At 44.3% G+C, this 22,044-nt stretch overlaps 2 protein-coding genes across 3 annotated transcripts in view; both read left to right on the top strand.

Moving 5' to 3' along the window:
* LOC141128405 (large ribosomal subunit protein P2-like) overlaps positions 1-22,044 on the top strand; it is an 866,266-nt gene that overhangs the window by 452,545 nt on the left and 391,677 nt on the right. The window lies entirely within an intron of this gene.
* LOC141128404 (omega-hydroxyceramide transacylase-like) overlaps positions 1-22,044 on the top strand; it is a 37,943-nt gene that overhangs the window by 3,339 nt on the left and 12,560 nt on the right. Inside the window, exons 2-3 of the mRNA XM_073615685.1 lie at positions 13,191-13,423; positions 17,005-17,070. Coding sequence (XP_073471786.1) covers positions 13,191-13,423; positions 17,005-17,070 — 299 coding nt within the window. The remainder of the gene's footprint in view (positions 1-13,190; positions 13,424-17,004; positions 17,071-22,044) is intronic.

Consider the following 22,044-nt stretch of genomic DNA (forward strand, 5'->3'; position numbering starts at 1 on the left):
ATCACTCCACACCAAATTGTGGGCATGATAAAACCCTGGGTGCATTCAGGACCACGCACTAGCACAGATGTTACACTGGTGGTGGCTGTGGATCAGAAGGGAAAGAGAACGAAATGTCAAGTATTCAATTTTATCTTTCACACAAACTGTATCTCTGCTCCTGTTTGGCATTACTTGCAATAATTGATAAATGTGACTAATGTATGTTGTGAACTCACCGACTCAAGGCTCAAGCTCCAGGGCCCAAGCAGGCTTTTCCTCAGCCAAGACTTTCTCCCTGAATTCAGCAGGCCCTCCAGACACCTGCTCTCCTAGTCCGGGGCCACTAGCCACCCCCTCCCCTACTCCAAGAACTCCAATCCATACACCCCCCTCTCCCAGTCCATGGCCTACTCCGCACCCCTTCTCCCTCCCCCTCCTAATCCACAACCTTCCTTCGGCAAGGGCCTTCTTTAGCACACCTCCCTCTCCTAGTGCACAGCCTCCTCTGCAAACCCCCCCCCCCCCCCCCCTTTTTTTTCTAGTCCAGGGGACTTTTCCACACAAACCCCCTCTTCTAATATAAGGCTTACAGCATCAGGCAGACTCTCCCCTTTAAATTTGGGCTGCCTCACTTTGTCAGAAAAGACATACTGCAGCGTGATGCTGTGTCGGTGGGCCTTATGCAAGAGAAGTGTAACCTCCTGCCCAGCCCATAAAAAGTTTCTAATTTGCTCAGCAGCAGTAGCTGCAGCGTCACTCAAAGCTTTTCTATGGGACCGGTGGGAGGAGTGCGGTGATTTAGCACTGGTGTGCTTTGAGGTGCCAGCCTAATAGCCAAACTGACGACTGTATGCAACATTAGACATAATTGGCAGTGGCACACTTTAGCTGCGATACCCAGTGTTGGCTAGACACTACCGCCCCCATTCTCCTCCCTCCAGTACAGAACTCCCCGCTCCTCCCACCTTGGGTTGCCACCTGCCCGGGATTCACCCGGACAGTACGGGTCTTGAATCATGTGCCCTGGTTTTGTACTGCTTGAGATCCTGGCACATTACTCAGTGCAGACCAGGGACAGACCATTCAGGCAGGGGGTGGGGACATTAGCACACCTGCCACTGTGGAGACAGCAGAAGAGGCATTTCTTTTAAATACACTGTGCCTGTGGTTTGTGTTGAGAATCCAAAGCTCCTTTCTGCCCCCCCCCCCCCCCTCGTCTCCTGCAGGGTCTCTCTGATCTCTGACTCAAACCCCCCCCTTTCCAATCACCAGTGCCGTCTCCCTGCATACAGAGCTCCATCCAGCCCCTAGCTCGCTCCCCCCCAGAACAGAGGTACTCCTTTTTTCACTGAAAAAAGCTCCCCCCCTCCTTGTCCCGGCCTTGCACACAAGTACACATATAGGCCTTGATCACACGGGGCGTACAAAAGCATAAGCCCATGGAAAGCAATGTTCACCTGCATGGGGAATCACAGTTGTTCCATGCATCCCCACGCAGGCAGTTCGATTGATGTCAATTTGGATGCAGTGACTGCATGGACACAGATCTGACATCCTTGTGTGTATGCATGGCCCTGAACACAGATAGTGTGCTGGGACCCATGTACCCGATAGGATGCCAGATTGGGAATAACATCTGTGTCCATGCAGCCACTGTGTCCCAACATCAATGGAACTGTCTGCACTGGAATGCATAGAACACCTGTGTATCCCCGTGCAGGTAAACACAGCCCTCTACAGGCATATGCTTTAGTACACCCTGTGTGAATGAGGCCATACCTACAATCTATAGATGGAAACAAAAGGCTTTTTAAACATTACTGTAATTTAAAACTGTTTTTGTACAAGGGTGAACATCAGTATATAAATATTTGTTCAGTGTTGCTTACATACGGCCAAATTTTAAGCTAGCGAGCATGTCAATGACCTGAACATATGAACTCATGAATAAGAAGATAAACACAGTTGTATATTCTTCTGAATACTAACCTTCTCCTCCCCCTTTTTTTTTTTTTTTTTTTTTTTTTTGACAGTTTGTAGCTGGTGTTTAATCTGCTTATATTTTGTCTTTCTCAGTATCTCCCTACCCGCTTCATCTTTCTGCTTTAATTACATTCTTTCTTATAGCCCTGGTGATGTCGTCATGGTTGGTTGGAGGGGCTGGAAAGGTGCTGTAAATAGGTTCCTGATAACTGTTTCAGGACTGCTTTCAAGAGCCCTTAGCACTGATGCGAGCAGTGGGCTGGCTCCTTGGGGAAATTATGCAAATATCAAAATGCCTTGATGGGTAAATGTTAATCTTGAGGGGTGGGTGTTCCTAGGCAGGCCACATTTGCAAACAAACTTCCCTGAGTAACACCCACATGTGATGCTGAACCTTCATAATTGTAAGAATTGACATCTAGTGAATGAAAGGGCTGGGCCACGGACAGTCAGGCTGGGAAAGGAAAGGGTTAAATGATTCTGGAGTTGAAGCTTCCAATGCACATTGTGTTTATGCTCACAGTGTGCATAAAATCAGAGTAAGCAATTTCAGTACATGAGGAGCCTGTACAACTGTACAAGACTGAAAGGAAAGTTGAAGTTCAGGTGTAGCGATTAGGGTTGTCACCTTTTTCTTCAAGTCAAACCCGAACACTTCAGCGTCACACAGCAATTTTTTTTCGTTCTATGCATAGATGTTGCTATTAAATAACATTTCTAATCATATGAAGTTAATCACAAGAGTCCCCCTTTACATCAGAGTCCGCAGAGTTCTCCCTCACTATAAGGGAGAACTCTGGGGACTCTGATGTAAAGAATGCTTTGGTGTACGGAGAGGGGGGGGGGGGGGGACACTGTGGCCTCTGTGGTGCTCTGAGAACCCCGATTTACCTTTAGCATACTAACTTAGAGGCAGGAGAGAGAAGGGGGGGGGGGGGGGGGAGACTTCAGTCAGACAGGGATGGATGGTGAGCTCACTCACCCCTTGGCAGTCAGCACCTCTCATCCAGATGTATCTGAGGCTGCTGGGCTTCAAATTTCCCATCCCCACTTTCCTTTTCTGAGGTACAGCACCAGGGATTGGAGTGTGGGCAGACATAATAGGGTAGGGGTGGGAGAAAGAGGTGCAGATTGGGCCTTCTCTCCTTTCCCATCTGTGTGTGTGTTTGGGGGGAATTGTTAGTGCTGGCTTTGAGCAGTGTGAAAGAGTGTAACAGACACTCTCAGCTTAGACAGAAAATGACCCTGTACATGAATATCAGGTGTCAGATAATGTGCAATTCAGTACATTGAAAAGTGCAATAAAAAAAAAAATGGAACAATAACCAAATGTGCAATTCAATGCCATTAATGTATAATAAAGCAAACAAAAAATTGCTAAATAGCTAAAGTGCAGATGTGCAATTCAGTATATTGAAATGTGCAATCCGAGAGACTAAAACAATATCCAAATGTGCAATTCTATGCAATTAATTCGCAATGGAGCAGACAAAAAGTTGCATACAAAAGTTACACACAAAGTGCTAAAATGTGATAATGATCAATTCTATATATTGCCTAAAAACTAAACAATATAAAAAATGTGCAATTCTATGTGATAAATGCCCAATAGAGCAAACAAAAATTGCATGCAAAAAAGTTTCCACAAGAAGTGCTAAAAGTGCAATATGATTGCAGAAAAAGTTCATATGTGGCCGACATCCAATGAAAGTGACTTCAAGTGCAATATGGAACATAAACCAAATGCTTGATACCGTGATACCCGTCACCTCCTTAAGATAAAAGGCTTACCAGAAAGCCTGCGACCTTCCTTACTCAGGGAGGTCAAACAGCGCTTAATAGAATCAAGGGTCCACTGGTGGAGTATTTAGATTAGATAAGATCAAATCGCACTGCGCACACACATTCTGCGCGATTTGATCTTATGGACCTGTGCAATTTTTTTTTTCTTGCAAGAATATCTCTGCGTTTTGTTTTGAACTGGAGAACGCTCTCCAGAGTTTTTATGTAGCTGCTCAAGCTTTTTATCAATAAATATGCCATAAAGAGACACTCTACACTATTCAAGTTTTTTTTTTTTTCTTCCTGCATATCCTCACCTCTTGCTGTGTATGCTGTCTGGCTGCCATCGGATGATCGGAGAGGGAAGTCTAAATACTCCACCAGTGGACCCTTGATTCTATTAAGAGCTGTTTGACCTCCCTGAGTAAGGGAGGTCGCAGGCTTTCTGGTAAGCCTTTTATCTTAACGAGGTGACGGGTATCAAGCATTCGGTTTATGCTCCATATTGCGCTTGAAGTCACTTTCATTGGATGTTGGCTACATATGAACTTTTTCTGCACTTATATTGCACTTTTAGCACCTATTGTGTAAACTTTTTTGTTTGCTCTATTGGGCATTTATCGCATAGAATTGCACATTTTTTATATTGTTTAGTTTTTAGGCAATATATAGAATTTATCATTATCTCATTTTAGCACTTTGTGTGTTACTTTTGTATGCAACTTTTTGTCTCCTCCATTGCGCATTAATTGCATAGAATTGCACATTTGGTTATTGTTTTAGTCTCTTGGATTGCACATTTCAATATACTGAATTGCACATCTGCACTTTAGCTATTTAGCAATTTGTTTGCGTTATTATACATTAATCGCATTGAATTGCACATTTGGTTATTGTTCCAATTTTTTTGATTGCACATTTCAATGTACTGAATTGCACTTTTGCACCTGATATTCATGTACAGGGTCATTTTCTGTACTGACCTAGCGCTGCAGTTTGTTATTGACATCACCAAAATACCTTGGCCAGGGAGCTTCCTGGCTGTCACACAAGGGAAAAATACGCACACACTTACAAAATAAATGATTGGGTTGTATTCGGATCAGTGAAAAGAATGGCAGGCAAAGAAACCGTTAACAAGAGCTAACGACAAGTGAAGTAGTTCAGCACAGAAACAATGCAATACAGTACCCCTTTTAACCACTTAAGGACCTGAAGGTTTTACCCCCTTAATGACCAGGTCATTTTTTGCGATGCGGCACTGCGTTGCAAGCCCACGCAATTGTCGGTTAAAGTAACGCTGTACCCAAAAAAAAAAAATTATGTCTTTTTTTTTTTCCACAAATGCAGCTTTCTTTTGGTGGTATTTGTTCACCTCTGCGTGGTGTGTGTTTTTTTTTTTTTTTTTTTTTTTTTTTTTTTTTGGCTTTTTTTTTGCGCAATAAACAAAAAAAGAGCGACAATTTTGAAAAAAACTAATATATAATATTCTGCTACATATTTTGGTAAAAATCGCAATAAGCGTATATTGGTTTTTGCAAAAGTTATAGCATCTACAAGATAGGGGATAGATTTATGGCAATATTTTTTTTTTTTTTTTTTTTTTTTACTATTAAGGGCAATGATCACCGATTTTTAGTGGGACTGCGACATTGCAGCAGACAGATAGAACACTTTTGACACTTTTTTTTTTTTTTTTTTTTTTGGGACCATTGACCTTATTACAGTGATCAGAGCTAAAAAAAATCCACTGATCACTGTATAAATGACACTGTCAGGGAAGGGGTTAACACTAGAGGGCGATCAAGGGGTTAAGTGTGTCCTAGTGTTTCTAACTGTGGGGGGGGGGGGGAGTGGACTGACTGGGAGTACAGAGAGATCGCTGTTCCTAATAACTAGGAACAGACTATCTCACTGTACTCTCCTGTCAGAACAGGGATCTGCTTTGTTGACATTGGCAGATCCCCGTTCTGCCTCTCTAAGGAGCGATCACAGATGGACAGCAGACATCGAGGCCGCCGAACCCGCGCATCGGCTCCCCTGCTGTGCCCGGGGCGTGCATGCATGCCTACAGTGTCTCGTGCATGAAACTAAGTACAGGTACGACATTTCGCGCAATATGGCCGCCCTGTATGTATGCGGTGGGTGGTCCTTAAGTGGTTAAAGACACGCCCACCTGTCCTGCAGGACTGAAGATGTAAACGATGGCTCTCAGACTGGGAGATTTTTCCCCAAGTGAGCAAAAGAGGAATAAAACAAAACACAAGGCTAACTCACTTGTAGGCCCCAAGTCCAAAGAGACTACATTTAAGCCCCAGGATGTTTGACAAATCTACCACCCACAACTAAGCTATGGGTTCTTCTGCCGGCTTAGTAGGGGCCTTTAAGTTGACGCACAGTGAAGAATGCAGTCACGTTAAGATGTGAAGAACTAGAATAATTCTAATTGGCATTGATTTAAAGGGTATTGAGTCACTTTAAAAAAAAAAAAAGTAGGGGGAAGAATGTAAAGTGTGTTTTAGTCCTTTAAGTGGATAAATTGAACTTGAGCAACAACTCCTTCCTGGGATGGCTTAAGAAGTGTAGACCGCAGCAATAGATGGGCTATGGCACCTGCGCAGACCTGTACTGGAGTACTGAGACCTTGAAATAACTTGAACAGAAAACACTTACAACAAGGGTAACATTAAGAGGATTTTGAACTCTCTCACCTGTTCCTTGTGCGACGAAATGCGAAGCGGTGAGCATCTGGCTGGGGGGGCCCCCTTGTTTGAAGATGTGACTGTGATGATAATGGTCTCCCGATCCTGCAGCGAACAGGTCTCCTCCACCAGTCTTCCTCTCAAGATGACTGGCTTTCCAGTGGGAATTGCAGCATTCTGGTCTCACCCAATTTCACTCCCATGTGGCTCCAGACAGTTCTCGTACATGCCCAAAAAAAAAAAGCCAGCAGCTACACATATTGCAGCTGTTGGTTTTTAATAATAGGACACTTACCTGTCCTGGAGTGCAGCGATGTCGGCACCTTACAGCTTCACGCCGGGAACCCTACTGCGCATGCGCGAGGCTCAGCTCCTCTCTCCTACTGGCCCGGCGACAGGAGGAGGGAGCCCTGCAGTGATGTCATGGGCCACGGTGCGGACTCTCGGAAGTGGGAACAGGATACCTGTTAAAGACAGGTATTCTGGCCCACCTCCCCGAAAGGTGCCAATTGTGGCACCGGAAGGAGAGAGGAGACAAATGAGCGGAAGTTCCACTTTTGGGTGGAACTCCGCTTTACGTATTCTCCCGTCCTCTGGTGATTTCTTCTGGACTTTGTAGTTTAGTCTCAGCTTCACTGTGGTGAAAAATTCTGCTTCCACCATACAAATCCCAGCAGTCTCTGCACTCCTATATTGGGACTGCACTCCTATATTGGGACTATGATTGTGCAGAGCTGCTAAACACTGCCATCTTGTGGTCAAATACAAATCTGCATTGCTGTATTTGTGCACAGTGTTACACAGGTTTAAAGTAAGTGACTCTTGATTAAAAAAAATATCTGAACTCTGTAAGCTGTGCCCAAAAAATGACAGCAGTAACGTGGTCTACCTGCAGTGGATCCCTTTTCATTTTTACGGATTTACCAGGTCTTCTTCTGCACTGTCTCTGGGCTTTTTCTCATGACAGAACAGTGAGCAGCACAGTAGTGATATTAAGAAATCTTTCTGCAAATCTTCTAGTAGTTAGAGGCAGCACTGCCCTAGATCTCACTTTGCAGATATACTGTATAGCTATGAGGCTCTAGGTACCGTTGTGCCTAAGCACACTCGCATACCAGGAAGCGTATTGCTATTTTTCTGGGGGGAATACAAAGGTTACATTTTTCAGGGCCCACTCAGTGGCGGGTGGTGCTCCCTTTTTTTGGGGGGGGGGGGCAAACAAGCCACCCCCCCCCCCCCCAGTTTGGTCTGTCAGTCAAACCCCCACACCCCCCGTAGAGAATACTAATCAACTATTGTCACACAACTGGGTGGGCTCGGGGCGCAGCCTCAGGCTTTATGTGCTTAAAGAAAAACCCCATTGAAATCCATGGAAACTGCAGCGCACCATGTACCCTGTTGTTTTTATGCATGTTTTTCTTTGTGCATTGTGGTGCATTGGCAGTGCATTCTAAATGAATAGACTGCATTAACCCAACACGTGCCATAACGCACTTCAACACACACGCAGTAATGCATTTCAGTTGAAAGTTCGAGTGTGAATAAGCTCTAAGGGAAACCTGAAATATATAGTTTGCCTTATGAAAATGCTATTTGCTTGACTGTTATGCTGGTCCAGTAGTTTCAATACTTTGAGTGACAGACCCAGAACAAGCATGTGGTCAGTGAAATTAGTAAAGTCAGAACTCCTGATCTGCATTCAAGGCCAGTGAATTGATAAATGGTAAACCCATTGATTGGGCTTGCAAGAAGGAGTTCAATGCTAACATTTGGAGCACGCATTTTAATTGGCACTTCATGAGTAAGCAAGTGGCACGTATTTCATTGAGTCCACCTGAGCCTTGATAAGGGTTTCAAGTCTTAAGGAGGGTTTGTACGCTCCGAGCACGGGCCGGATTGATTTCCTCAAAACTTTTTGATATTCCCCAATATTGCTCACAACCTTTTATGATAGTTGGTGGGGACTTCAATCTGGTCATGTCACCCACTAGAGACAGACAAACACTTTTTAGTCCTACCCCATCTAAAAGAGTACTGTCTCAAGCTAATGCCTTCCGTAAATGTATTAGGTCGCATAGACTTTTCGACTCATGAAGGATAAAACACCCCTCTGCTAAACAATTTACGTTTTACTCATAATATGTATTTTCGTCTAGATCATTTCTTTATTTCAGCCCCACTTATTCCCTATTTAGTCGATTCAGATATTTCTCCCATTACATGGTCAGACCATGCACCCATTATGCTAGATTTAATGTTATCTCAGACCTACACCAAATCCTGTCATTGGCGTTTCAATGATCACCTCTTGCAGTCTGAAGTTTCCCGCTCTACTCTAGCAAATAGTTTGAAAGAGTATTTTTTACTCAACACTGGTTCGGTGTCTCAGGTTTCTACACTGTGGGAGGCACACAAGGCCGTTTTCCGAGGTACATGTATTGCTGAGGGTTCTCGACTGAAGAGAGATAGAAATAACCTATTACAGTCCCTAATGTCTGCTCTGGTAACTGTGCCGTTTCAGCACTTTTGGGTGGTCCCACAGTGCTGAAACTACGCAAAGTCATTCAACTCAGAACAAATTAGATCAACAAAACTTGACAAAACAGCTAGATCCATGTTGTGGATGAAGCAAAAATTTTATGAATTCTCCAATAAACCCCACAGAATGCTAGTTAATAAGTTATGCCCTTGTCCGTTTAACTCCTTGCCCGACTTTCTTATACAACCAGACGGATCTAGAACTCATTGTCCTCGTGAGATGTCCAAAATTTTTGGCAACTTTTACAATAAACTGTATAATTGCCTGAATCCGGTGAATCTATTTGAATTTACCCAGGGAAATTTTGAGTCCTTTTTTTCCCAATATAAAGCTACCGAAACTATCTACAACGGATTTAGAAAGCTTAAATGTAGCAGTTACAGCTGAACTTTTTGCTATAATTAAAAATCTCCCATCACACAAAGCTCCTGGCCCAGACGGCTTGCCTTACTCATACTATAAATCTTTTATTGATATTTTATCTCCTCACATGTTAGGAAAGGATCCCTCCCTCCCGGATAACTACAGGCCCATAGCCCTCCTAAACTCAGACTACAAGATATTTACTAAGATTCTTGCTACCAGACTTTCTGTATTCATCCCCAAACTGATACACAGGGATCAGGTAGGTTTCGTCCTTGGGAGACATGCGGGAGATAACACCCGGCGTACAATAGATTTGATAGATCTCCTGGACAGAACCACCCGACCGGCATTGATCCTGAGTTTAGACGCACAAAAAGCTTTTGACAGGCTAAGTTGGCCCTATATGTTCGCCACCTTAAAGATATATGGTTTTGTTGGCCCTTTTTTTTACAGCTTTAGAAGCCTTATATTCCAATGTCTCTGCGCAAGTATAAATGTCGTCCTTCCTGTCTCCTGACATTCCCATGACAAATGGAACTCGACAGGGTTGCCCCCTTTCGCCATTGCTTTTTATTCTGTGCCTAGAACCCCTGGCTGAGTTTATCCGTGTTCACCCGGATATCAGTGGGGTGGTGATGAGACAGGGGGAATATAAATTATCGTTATTCGCAGACGACATTTTGCTCACAATCACTAACCCGCTGATATCCCTTCCCTCACTACATAAAGTATTGAACTCTTTTAGTGCTATTTCCGGGTACAAAATCAACACCTCTAAAACTGAAGCCCTTCCTATACACCTTCTATCGCCATTAATATCTCAACTCAAACAATCTTTCCCCTATAAATGGTGTAATACCTCTCTTAAATACGTAGGTGTATTACTTACCCCTTCTTCTTCCTCCCTATATGATACCAACTTCCCTCCCCTGATACTAGATATTAATAAATCTCTGTCGAACTGGACCAAATACCCCCTATCTCTCTTAGGCAGAATTAATGTTTTGAAAATGTCTATACTGCCTAGATTACTTTATTTTGAAACCCTCCCAGTAGCTGTACCTGCCACACAATTAAAAGCACTTCACAGAACTTTCCTGAAGTTTATATGGAATGGCGGAGCACACCGTATAGCAAGCTCAGTGTTGTTTGCCATTAGATCCAGAGGAGGTTTAGGAGCTCCTGACATCACTAAATATTATTATGCTACACATTTGAGGGCCATTACCTCTTGGTCTTCCTTACGTGCACCAAACCAATGGTCTGCTATTGAAAAGGGGGTACTTTACCCGGTCCACCCGGGATCCTTGGTTTGGGGCGCTCCCCCTGTTCTAAATCCTATATATAAACGTCAGTGTACTGGACCAATGATACTAACTCTAACTATATGGCGTAATTGCCTTAAACGCTTTTCCCTTATGTCTCCCTGCTCCCCTCTTATAAATGTATTATTTAACCCTCTTATTCCGGATAGTATGTCCTTGGGCAGGATTTTCCCATGGGTAAATGTTCATCTCTTTCAACTGAGGAACCTTGTTCATCCCATAACAAGGAAACTACATACCTTTACCATTTTAAGTGAGAAATTTGACCTTCCACCACATCTTTTCCACTTCTATATGCAAATTAGACATTTCTTTCATTCTAAATCACCATCCCTGACTCTAGATAAGCCTACTACTTTTGAATATCTGTGTGCTCAAGGCCCTCATCAATTGCATTTAATTTCCTGTATCTATAGTATCCTCCATGAGTCATTTCCCATCACAGAGACATTGCATCTTTATATGCGCAGGTGGTCTCATCTAGTGGGCCGTCCTGTTACAATACAGATGTGGGATAGAATCTGGTCCTCTACATTTAGATGTTCCAAATGTGTCACTCAGAGGGAGACAACCATTAAGATTCTCATGTTCTGGTACAGAACTCCCGATGTAATTCATAAGTATGACCCATCAGTCTCTCAGCATTGTTGGCGATGTGGAACTGATATAGGTTCACTGTTCCACATTTTTTGGCAGTGCTCCTTGACAAAAGGTGACTGGGGTGTCCCTTCCGGTGGATCCCTTGACCTATCTATTGGGCTTACCTCCATCAGGGATATCTAAAAAGACAAACAAATTATTATCCTACATATTACTAGCCGCCAGAAGACTTATCCCGTTATTCTGGTTATCCAATACTCCTCCTCCACGGTCCAGATTACTACATTTGGTGGCTGAGATTCGGACAATGGAGTTTTTGACGGCCTCGGTACACGATTGTGTCTCCAAATTTACTGAAATATGGGAACCATGGGATCTTTCGGAGTACGGGACCCCCATGTCGCCAGGTACACCCTAATCTTAATTCAACCCTATACTACCTGTGTATATGGCCTGAACTGATCTCAAGGGTCCAGACTCCCTCCAATATTATGCTTATTATACACACCATAGGGAATTGATCTACTATATTTATGTGTTTTGTTACTGTGAACACTTTTTGTTACCTATATTTGTTACTACTTTGTTTTCCTTTTTTTTCTATTATGATTGCTGTATAATGCACAATACATTGATAATGTAATGCTCATTTGTTACAACTTTGTACTTAATCTTTTGAAAACCAATAAAAAATACAATTATAAAAAAAAAGTCTTAAGGAGGGAGTGTGGGGTGTGTGTGTGTGTGGTGTGTGTGTGTGTGTGTGTTTTTTTTTTTTTTTCTTATGTGATCATTTCATGAATCATTTAAGCATTCTGGTTACCCACTAAACTCATTCAATAATTGTTTTTTGCATTTGATTGAACAAACAAGTCTTTAAGTCCCAGCATCTCTTGGATATGTTGATTTTGTAAGTAGAGTGGTAAAGCACTGTATATCATAAATAATTGCAATTTATTTTATTAAAATATCTGTTTCCCCTTTTTTACCCTTTTTTGCATCCCTATGCTGCAGATCTTCTGCAGCCACTTCATGCATGCACTCTAGTAAAGGGAACATGGTCTTTTGACCAGTCCTGTGATATCATAGGTCCTCTGATTGCCCCACATCAGTGGTAAGCAGTCAATGGGTGTCCAGACCAACCATGGGATCTATCTCTTCCCTCACTGAATACATGTTAGCTTACTATGCGCAATCTCTCCAGCTTGGCTAATACATTTGGGAGACACTGACACCTTTGTTCATGTACAGTGACATTTCCTCTGCAAAAGGGATTCCCTAACCCACTATACTCAACCTTGCCTGCGATCTCCCACTGCTGCCCCTTTTGCAGCCGGTGGCATTACTTGGTCCTTTAGGGCAGTGTTTCTCAACTCCAGTCCTCAGGGCGCCCCAACAGGTCATGTTTTCAGGATTTCCCTCAGATGAACAGCTGTGGTAATTACTAAGGCAGTGAAACTGGTCAAATCACCTGTGCATAATAATGGGAAGCCTGAACACATGGCCTGTTGGGGCGCCTTGAGGACTGGAGTTGAGAAACACTGCTTTAGGGTATAGGAAAGCATGTGACAACCTTGTCGTGACCGTGCTCAGGTCTAGCAATGATGTCACAACGCCTATTAGCATCAACACTATTAATACCAGCTGCAACAGAGGAAAGGGCAGTGAGGAAGCACTGGCAAGGTAAGTATCTGTAAGTTGGGGAGCCCCTTTGCAGTGATACTGTCAATTTTGCCATGCATGAGTAAGGTGACATTGCCTCTTTAACATGTTATCAATGTTAAAACCTATATAAGATTTTAGTGAGGTGGGTTTACATATACTGTACTTTCAAAATAAATCATGATGTGCTATATCTATTTACTGATATTTATATTAACTTATTTTTTTTCCTTATTTTCTGTTTTTCAGATGAACTGCAACAAATAATCAGTGATGCAGCCAATCAAGCTAGGAAGTCCATTCTTGGGCCATTTTATCCAAGCTTTAATCTACATACCATTATAAAGGAGACTCTGCCTAGATTTGTGCCAGAAAACGCACATCACCTAGCAAGTGGAAGGCTTCATGTTGCTCTTACACGACTGTCAGATGGAAAAACTATACTGGTCTCTGATTTCAACTCCAAGGAAGAAGTTATACAGGTAGAAATATATTATGCTGCCCTGATGTATTTGTTTTATACAGGCTACACAAGTTTTAAGCCAATTTTATTATATGAAGCTCCTTAGAAAATTTGGTATGTGAGTGTATAAGAAATGACACTTTGCTACAATGTAAAGTAGTGAATGCACAGCTTGCATTACAGTGTAAATTTGCTGTCCCCTCAAAATAAATCAACACACAGCCATTCATAAACCACTGGCAACAAAAGTGAGTAAGTGAGTATACCCCTAAGTGAAAATGTCAGGTGGGCCCAAAGTGTCACTATTTTGTGTGGCCACCATTTTCCAGCACTGCCTTAACCCTCTTGGGAATGGAGTTCACCAGAGCTTCACAGGTTGCCACTGGAGTCCTCCTCCATAACGACATCACAACATCACAGAGCTGGTTGATGTTAGAGACCTTGCGCTCCTCCACCTTCTGTTTGAGGATGTCCCACAGACGCTCAATAGGGTTTAGGTCTGGAGACATGCTTGGCCAGTCCATCACTTTTACCCTTAGCTTCTTTAGCAAGGCATTGGTTGTCTTGGAGGTGTGTTTGGGGTCATTATCATGTTGGAATACTGCCCTGCGGCCCCCGTCTTCGAAGGGAGGGGATCATGCTCTGCTTCAGTATGTCACAGTACATGTTGGCATTCATGGTTCCCTCAGTGAACTGTAGCTCCCCAGTGCCGGCAGTACTCATGCAGCCCCAGACCATGACACTCCCACCACCATGCTTGACTGTAGGCAAAACACACTTGTCTTTGTACTCCTCACCTGGTTGCCGCCACACACGCTTGACACGATCTGAACCAAATAAGTCTATCTTGGTTTTATCAGACCATGGGACATAGTTCCAGTAATCCATGTCCTTAGTCTGCTTGTCTTCAGCAAACTGTTTGTGGGCTTTCTTGTGCATCATCTTTAGAAGAGGCTTCTTTCTGGGATGACAGCCATGCAGACCAATTTGATGCAGTGTGCGGCGTATGGTCTGAGCACTGATAGGCTGACCCCCCACCCCTTCAACCTCTGCAGCAATGCTGGCAGCACTCATACGTCTATTTCCCAAAGACATCCTCTGGATATGACGCTGAGCACGTGCACTTAACTTCTTTGGTCCACCATGGCGAGGCCTGTTCTGAGTGGAACTTGTGTTGTCACATGAAAAGAGCTCTGTATTGTTTACATTGTAAGAGCTCTGTCCTGTCTTCCTCCTTGCCAATCAGCAGATCCCAGCAATTAATTTATTGACTGGCACCCGCTGATCGGTTTGTGATGTGACTAACCATGGCACAACTGGTGTGCCCCCTACCCAGAAGTGCTGGATCATGTACTAGGTACATCATCCGGCACAGGAGAGCTGCTCTATCACCATACTCCTGGTTTGGGGACATCGAGAGAGAGAGAGAGAGACCCCACCCCACAGGTTTATGCTTTGAACCTTAGCTGAAACATTGCACTTACAAAGCTACTTCAACAAGCCCAGGATACATTGCTTTTTTATGTCTGTAAACAAATGTTTTGCCTTTCATTTCTATTTTAAATTGAATAGGTTTGTTTTTACAAGGTAATCGTTTTACAATCACTTTAGGGCCCATGCACACAAGCAGTTTGGCTCTTACGGTGTAAAAAGTTGGTGTTTTATGCACCCAGGAGACACAGGTTACAGCCCACTCCCAGCAACCAGTCAAAAATCAATGGCTGGCTGAAGTATGCAGCGCTAGATGCTGTTCTGAGCAATACTCCCATTTAGGCCTATCTGCCTGAATGCATACAACCTTAATTGCAAGTACCACATAAAACAGTGTACATCCACATGCAGCTGCTGCAAATTTTAGCCTGTCATCGATTTTGACTGGCTGCTGGTAATGGGCTAAACACTGAACCTGTTCCTCCCTTGTGCCCCAAAACCCCTGTTTTATGCTTTACAAACCAATCCACCCTTGTGCATGAGCCCCAACAAGAGCAATTGAAACAAATCAATGCAATCTAAAGGCTAGCAGGAATTTTTTTTATGTAAGCAGACATCACAACCTCCAAAAACTCATTTCAGGGAGGTGACGCTTCACGCCGGTGTCACCTCCCTGAAATGGGGAGCACACAGCAGGGTGCATCATGGGGCAGACAATAGAGCACATCATGGGGTACATAGCAGGGCACGAGACACATCATGGGTTACACAGCAGTGCACATCATGGGGCACACAGCAGGATACAGACAAGACATAAGACAGAGCGGCCATACTCCATTTGACCGCTCGGGCTGCTCTGTCTTTTGTCTGTGGCCAGGGGAGAGGGCGGGACAGAGCCAGGAGCTCTCCGCTGGTGGACACTGATGGGCTGCACTAGTAGGCACTGATGAGGTGGCACCAGGGGCAGACTGACCATTCGGGCACTTCCCGAGGGCCTGTGGCCAATATGGGGCCCCATGATTGCGATCCACCCGTCAATCACAGCTAGTTGACAGGTAGATCTGGTCCCTGCAAGGAGGCTGTCATTAGACCTCTCGTCCGCCCCTGGTGCAGCCTCAGTGTCCACCAGTGGAGCTCTCCCCTGGTCACGGACAGAAGACAGAGCAGCCGCTGCGGCCGTACTCCATTTAGCCACTCGGGCTGCTCTGTCTGTGGCTGAGTGACAGGCCCAGCTGGGAGATCGCCAGGTGCTTGCGTGTGTCCGCGAGCTCGCAGTCAAATGCGGGAGACTCGCAGGAGACTTGGGATGTCTGTGAAAGGCAAGCACTGAAGCCAACTGAGACTTTTTAAATTGCACTCCTGACATGTTTTGTGCCACCTACTGGGGCTTAGTCACAGAAAACCTCTGTGATCAAGCCCCAGTAGGCGGAGCAAAACATGTCAGGGGTCATGGCCGGATCAGCACTGACCATTCATAGCCATATCCACCTGAAGCACTGCGTTAGTTTTGAGTGGCGTCTTACCCCACATTTGCCCATTTGGACATTCCCCACTATTCCTGTTCTGGTGGCGATTCAGAATTTTGGCTCTCCCATCACTTTCAGTCCCAGTAATAATGGTTAGTGGTCACCAAGACTAATGGTATCTATTAGCTTATCCACAGTCTAGGGTTGCTACCTCATCCCTTTAAACCCCAACACATATTAATTACACAGGTTCTGAGGCTAATTTAATGCAGATAAGGCTCTACTGTAAGTAAGTTTAATTACCACCTTAATAAGCCACAGAACCCATGTAATTAATATGTGTTCAGACTTAAAGGGATGAGGTGGCAACCCTACCATGGTCACACTCCTGACTTCTCAAAGTACAGTGCAGGGTTTACAGGGTCAGTACACAGCATTGCACATGATAACCTACACGTGACATAACCATCCACAAACTGGAACTTTGAGAGGAAAGCAAGGTAAGTGCAAGGTAAGTAATAATGCCTCTTACTGTACCCCTCAGATATAACAATCATTTAACCCTTGCAGTGCTGATTTGGGGGGGTAGATTTTCCTATTCCTGGATTTGTGCTTTAGGACAATCTGCTCAGTTCACCTATACTTCTGCCAAGATGGTATACCCTTTACTAAGAAAAAATTGTTACTGATTGTATCATTACAGGCTTTGATCTGTAGCTGTTTTGTTCCCTTTTACTGTGGCCTGGTCCCTCCTTCATTCCGAGGAGTGGTAAGTTATAGCAATTTCTTTATAAGATATGAAACCCAATTTATTGACTGCAAATGTATACATTTTTTACTGGAAAGTATGTGATATTCTCTTAGGAAGTATTGTTTGCACACATATCATCATTTTGGAAATTTTCTGCAATGTACTCAGACATGGAGGGGATAAACCCAGCCCCTAGGGTTGATAGAACCTGGGACTAGGTCTATAGCATATAATCATAGGGTTTGTGGGGAGGAAGTTGGTCCCCCTTATGTTTGGAACACACATCCAGAAAGAGTAGTGTGTTGGCACCAAGGAAGAAACCGCAGCCGATGCCACTGGAAGGGTTTTAACTGCAACCACCATGCCTAGGCATCTGGTGTGACAGGGGCCCCCAGGATAACAAATAAGGACCAGACCATTGATTATTGGGGAATGCTATTGAAGCCAATAAAGACCCAGGACTAACTTGGAGGTAGCCAGCGGTAACACCAAAAAGTAGATGGATTCCTGGTGAAGCACTCCCACCGACCTCTTGATGGGAGTGGTGCAGGAACAAACTGGGCCCGAAGCCAGAATGGTTCCATCAATGTCCGAAACTCAAAGGATTTGAGGAAGGGGTCCTGTGGTCCAAGAAAATTCCTTTACCAGGGATGCAGAGATAATACTGTCCACTTTACCAGAGTCAACAAATGCTTCCATTAAGTCCGTGGAAGTGGGAAAATGAAACTGAACAGTAATAGTTGGACGTGGACTTGAGGGGCAAGAATAACGGTCTAGCATACCCCCCTCTAGATATACTAGCCTCTGAAGTTTCCCGGCGGCTGTGGGCACTGTTTCAAGAAATATCCACAGTAGATGCACATTCCCTGAGTTCAATAACAGTACCTTTTATTCAATGGATAGGCATGAATAGCCTAGTTGCATGGGCTCTACTTGTGAGGAGTCATTAGGAGATATTAAGGGGTGTGGGAAAGTTGGAGCCAGATGAGGAGCCAAGGATTTGTGCTGCTTGGCCCTTTCCTGGGAGTGCTCCTGGAAACGGGTGTCGCTCTGGATGGCCAAAAAAATCAAGATTTTCCAGGATGGTAGGAATTAAGCGACCTGCCAACTCATCTTTGTTAAGTTCCGCCAAACCTTGCCAGAAGGATGCCGTAAGCGCTTCATTGTTCCAGGAAAGTTCAGCTGCTAGGGTGCGGAACTGAATATCCTACTGTCCAACAGTGAGGGTGCCCTAATGGAGGCGAAGAAGCACACCTGCAGCGGAGGATGCATAGCCTGGCTTATCAAAAACCTTTTTAAAGAGAACAAGAAATGCCATGATATCATTGGTTACTGCATCAACCTTTTCCCAGCATGGAGAGGCCCAAGTCAAAGCCTCTCCAGAAAGCAGAGAAATCACGTATGTGACCTTGGCCCAACCAGAAGGAAAATTCTGCGGCTGTAACTCAAAGTGAATGTTACATTGGTTAACAAACCCACGGCAGGCCTTCAGATCTCCACAGAATCGCAGTGGGGCCGGAAGATGAAGCATGGATGTCACTACCGGCATGGTTTGCTGTGGCTGCCTAAGGTAAGTCTGCAGGCGCTGGAAGCAAAGCTTGGAGTTGATCTAAATGAGTGGTTAGGGTCTGCAGATGACAAATACCTTGAACACCTAGATTCTTGAGCACTGAGCCTTTGGAGAAGTCACTCCTTGAAACCCGCAGGTGATAAGGATTCGTCTGTCATGGTTTGAGTAAACTGTCACAATCAAAGGGTAAGACCACTCAAGATTTAGCAGGCCAGTGGAACAACTAAACAGGTGTACAGATGCGGGAGCAGGGTTACCGCATGCAAACTGAGGTGTGCCAAAGTCGCAGGATCTAAGGAGCCACCCTGAGTCAGACCCACTTGAGGCATGCATGTTGCACTGCAAGGCAGCCCCCAGGTTGCGGTTCTCTAGCACACATGTGCGGCACAGGGCAACCAGATAGCACTCTGGAAGGACACGGGATAGGCACAGGAACCAAGGAAACCTACTGCAGCTAGCTAATAAGGAAAGCCAGTGGAGAAGATGCAGGGAGCAGGCGTAAAGCGCAGGAGAGAGGGGGATGCTGAGCAAGGGTGCAGAGAGAATCAGCAAGCTGCAAAGGCTGCAGGCAAGCAACAACAAGAAACAATGCAGAGAAAGACACGCACAACAGGAAATGAAGGGATCCGTGGACAGAAACTAAAGGAAATAGAACTGCACAGCCAGAGGGAAAACACTGAGAACAAAGACATCATCAAAAAACACAAAGAATATTCACATGGTGGCGAACATCACAAGAACAAAGGGGTCCAGCTTCCACGTGAGGACACATTGCTCAAACACTAACACACAGGTGCAAAGGCTTAATAATACCTAGGTTCAGAGCAGATAGGCAGAACCCCAAGAAACTCGGACAGAAGACAAAACCCGGTGCCGGATCGATGTGCACGGAAGCGCGACACCATGTTAATATCTCCCCAGCCAATCCCTGGTCAATATGGCAGGTGACCAGTAGGGGGCTGAGGGAGGTATAAATAGGCCAGAGTCCAGAGCAGAAGTCTCTTGTTCCTGGGGGAGTAAGACCCAGCCTGAGGGCTGTGGCATCCCTGTTAAGTTTGTGGAACTACAAGCACTTTTGTGGGGTCCCAGCTCTACAGTTTGGCTGGGGGATCTCTGTTCTATTCTCCTGGAGCATTCCCAGAAAGCCGCTCAAGGAGCCAGGACACAAGCTGCTAGAGTACTTAAGTTGATTGACCCTGCACATGGCTGCCTGGAGCTCAGGAAACTGAGCACCAGTCTTCTGGATTTAAAGTCTTTCCTTAGCTTTCTTGAGAGATCCCTAGGCTCACCTTCACCCTATCCAAGTTTTATCCAAAATAAAAACCACAAAAAAGTTAGTGAATGGAAAATGGCTTGTGCCTGACTGTAGTGTGTATCAGGGAATAAAACCTGGGATCAAACCGCCAGACCAATCCAGTCTGTGAGCTACATTCGGCTTGCAGGTGAACCCCCACTTTCACAGTGCAGGAACACTTGAACAACTTGCATCTCCTACATTTTGAAGCAGTAGATGGTATCCTAGGGCTACATACTGAAATTTTTCCTGCCCCATCAACAGATTCTCCCCTCCAAACTCCTTGTGTTATCCCACAGTTTAACAGATCTCTATCATGACCTATCAGGTCTTCAAAATCTGTTATTGCCCCTAGTTCCTGTGTGAGAATGGGTTCAGCTTTTTACATTCTACTTGCTCATCATTCTTAAACCCAAGGTTGCTCAGTCTTGGATGTCCACATGTCTCTGACTGTCTGTTTTTGAATCTCGAATTTTAATTGTTGGGCACCTACCTACTAGTTTGTGGCTCTGCCCATTTGGCCTATCACTGTACCAGATGTTCACCAGTAGTAGCCCTGCTATACTCTGTGGGATGCTTGGACAATCTGCTGTTGAGGGAATAGTTGGGGCTGGCTCTGTAGGGCAGTTTAACTTGACAGTTTTTAGAAGTTTGTAGCAGTTCAAGTGGACCCTGACCCTTCAAAAATCTTTGCTGGCACAGACTTTTCATTTGACATATCTGGGGTAGTCCCGAAAGCAACTTAGAAGTGCTTGGAATTCAAATTTTATCCTTCCACTCCAAATCTCTGAAAAGCAGCATTCTGTTGTAATGGGACACATTTTTCCAGTGCCTGAACAGATCTATTTTTTTTTTTTTTTTTTTTTTTGGTATAAAAATCAGGCTGCCCCTCTCCTAGTGGCCTCTGGAGTTTGGGTACTCCTTCAATCTCATATTTTGTTAGATCCTTATGATGGATCCTCCTAACCTGTTGCAGCAGGACTGTCCTCCGGAAAACAGTTGGGCCCCAAGTGAGGTCTCATGTACTTGCAAACCTAAGCAGCTGCATCTGATTAGGGTCACAGGCAGCCGGAATTAACCATGTTACTGTAGGCAGGCAGTGGAACTGAACAAGAGACTGGATGATCCTTTGTTCTTTTCAAGGTTGAATGGTGGCAGGAATGGTGGTGCATGCATGCACAACACTTCACCTAGTGGTTGCTGTAAGCGTTCTGTTCCCTCCAGCCTTACCAGTACCATGGTAAGATGACAGGGGCGGAAATTTTAAAATGACACATTTAATGCAGTACAGTATGTTCAAGAGAACTGTAAAAGGATTTTTTTTTTTTTTTTTTTTTCTGGACTATGCAAGTCTTTTCACTTTTTTTTTTTTTTTTGTGTGTGTGTGTGTGTGTGTGTGTATATGACCAGCCTGATGTATCTGCTTTACTTTAACAATTATGCCCCGTACACACGGTCGGACTTTGTTCGGACATTCCGACAACAAAATCCATGGATTTTTTCCGACGGATGTTGGCTCAAACTTGTCTTGCATACACACGGTCACACAAAGTTGTCGGAAAATCCGATCGTTCTGAACGCGGTGACGTAAAACACGTACGTTGGGACTATAAACGGGGCAGTGGCCAATAGCTTTCATCTCTTTATTTATTCTGAGCATGCGTGGCACTTTGTCCGTCGGATTTGTGTGCACACGATCGGAATTTCCGACAACGGATTTTGTTGTCGGAAAATTTTATATCCTGCTCTCAAACTATGTGTGATGGAGCCTACACACGGTTGGAATTTCCGACAACAAGGTCCTATCACACATTTTCTGTCGGAAAATCCGACCGTGTGTACTGGGCATTAGAGTATACGTTGGTGATATATTGCCATCTAATGGATAAACAAATGCATTTATTACACATTTGAGGGGAAACAGTTATATTGTCTTACATGGCTGTATAGTCTTTTGAAATTTTGTATAACCATATGTGTAAAGAGATCAGCAATAAAGGATCAGATTCATTGTTTTCCATGATTTAAATCTCTTTTGATAATGCTGGAAATACAGAAAAAAAGCTGTTTAGCTGGTAAAAATCTGGTGTGTTCCTAACTTTCTCTTTCCACAGGCAATTCTGCCTTT

The sequence above is a fragment of the Aquarana catesbeiana genome, linkage group LG02 (assembly GCF_042186555.1).
Source record: "Aquarana catesbeiana isolate 2022-GZ linkage group LG02, ASM4218655v1, whole genome shotgun sequence".
Taxonomy (NCBI): domain Eukaryota; kingdom Metazoa; phylum Chordata; class Amphibia; order Anura; family Ranidae; genus Aquarana; species Aquarana catesbeiana.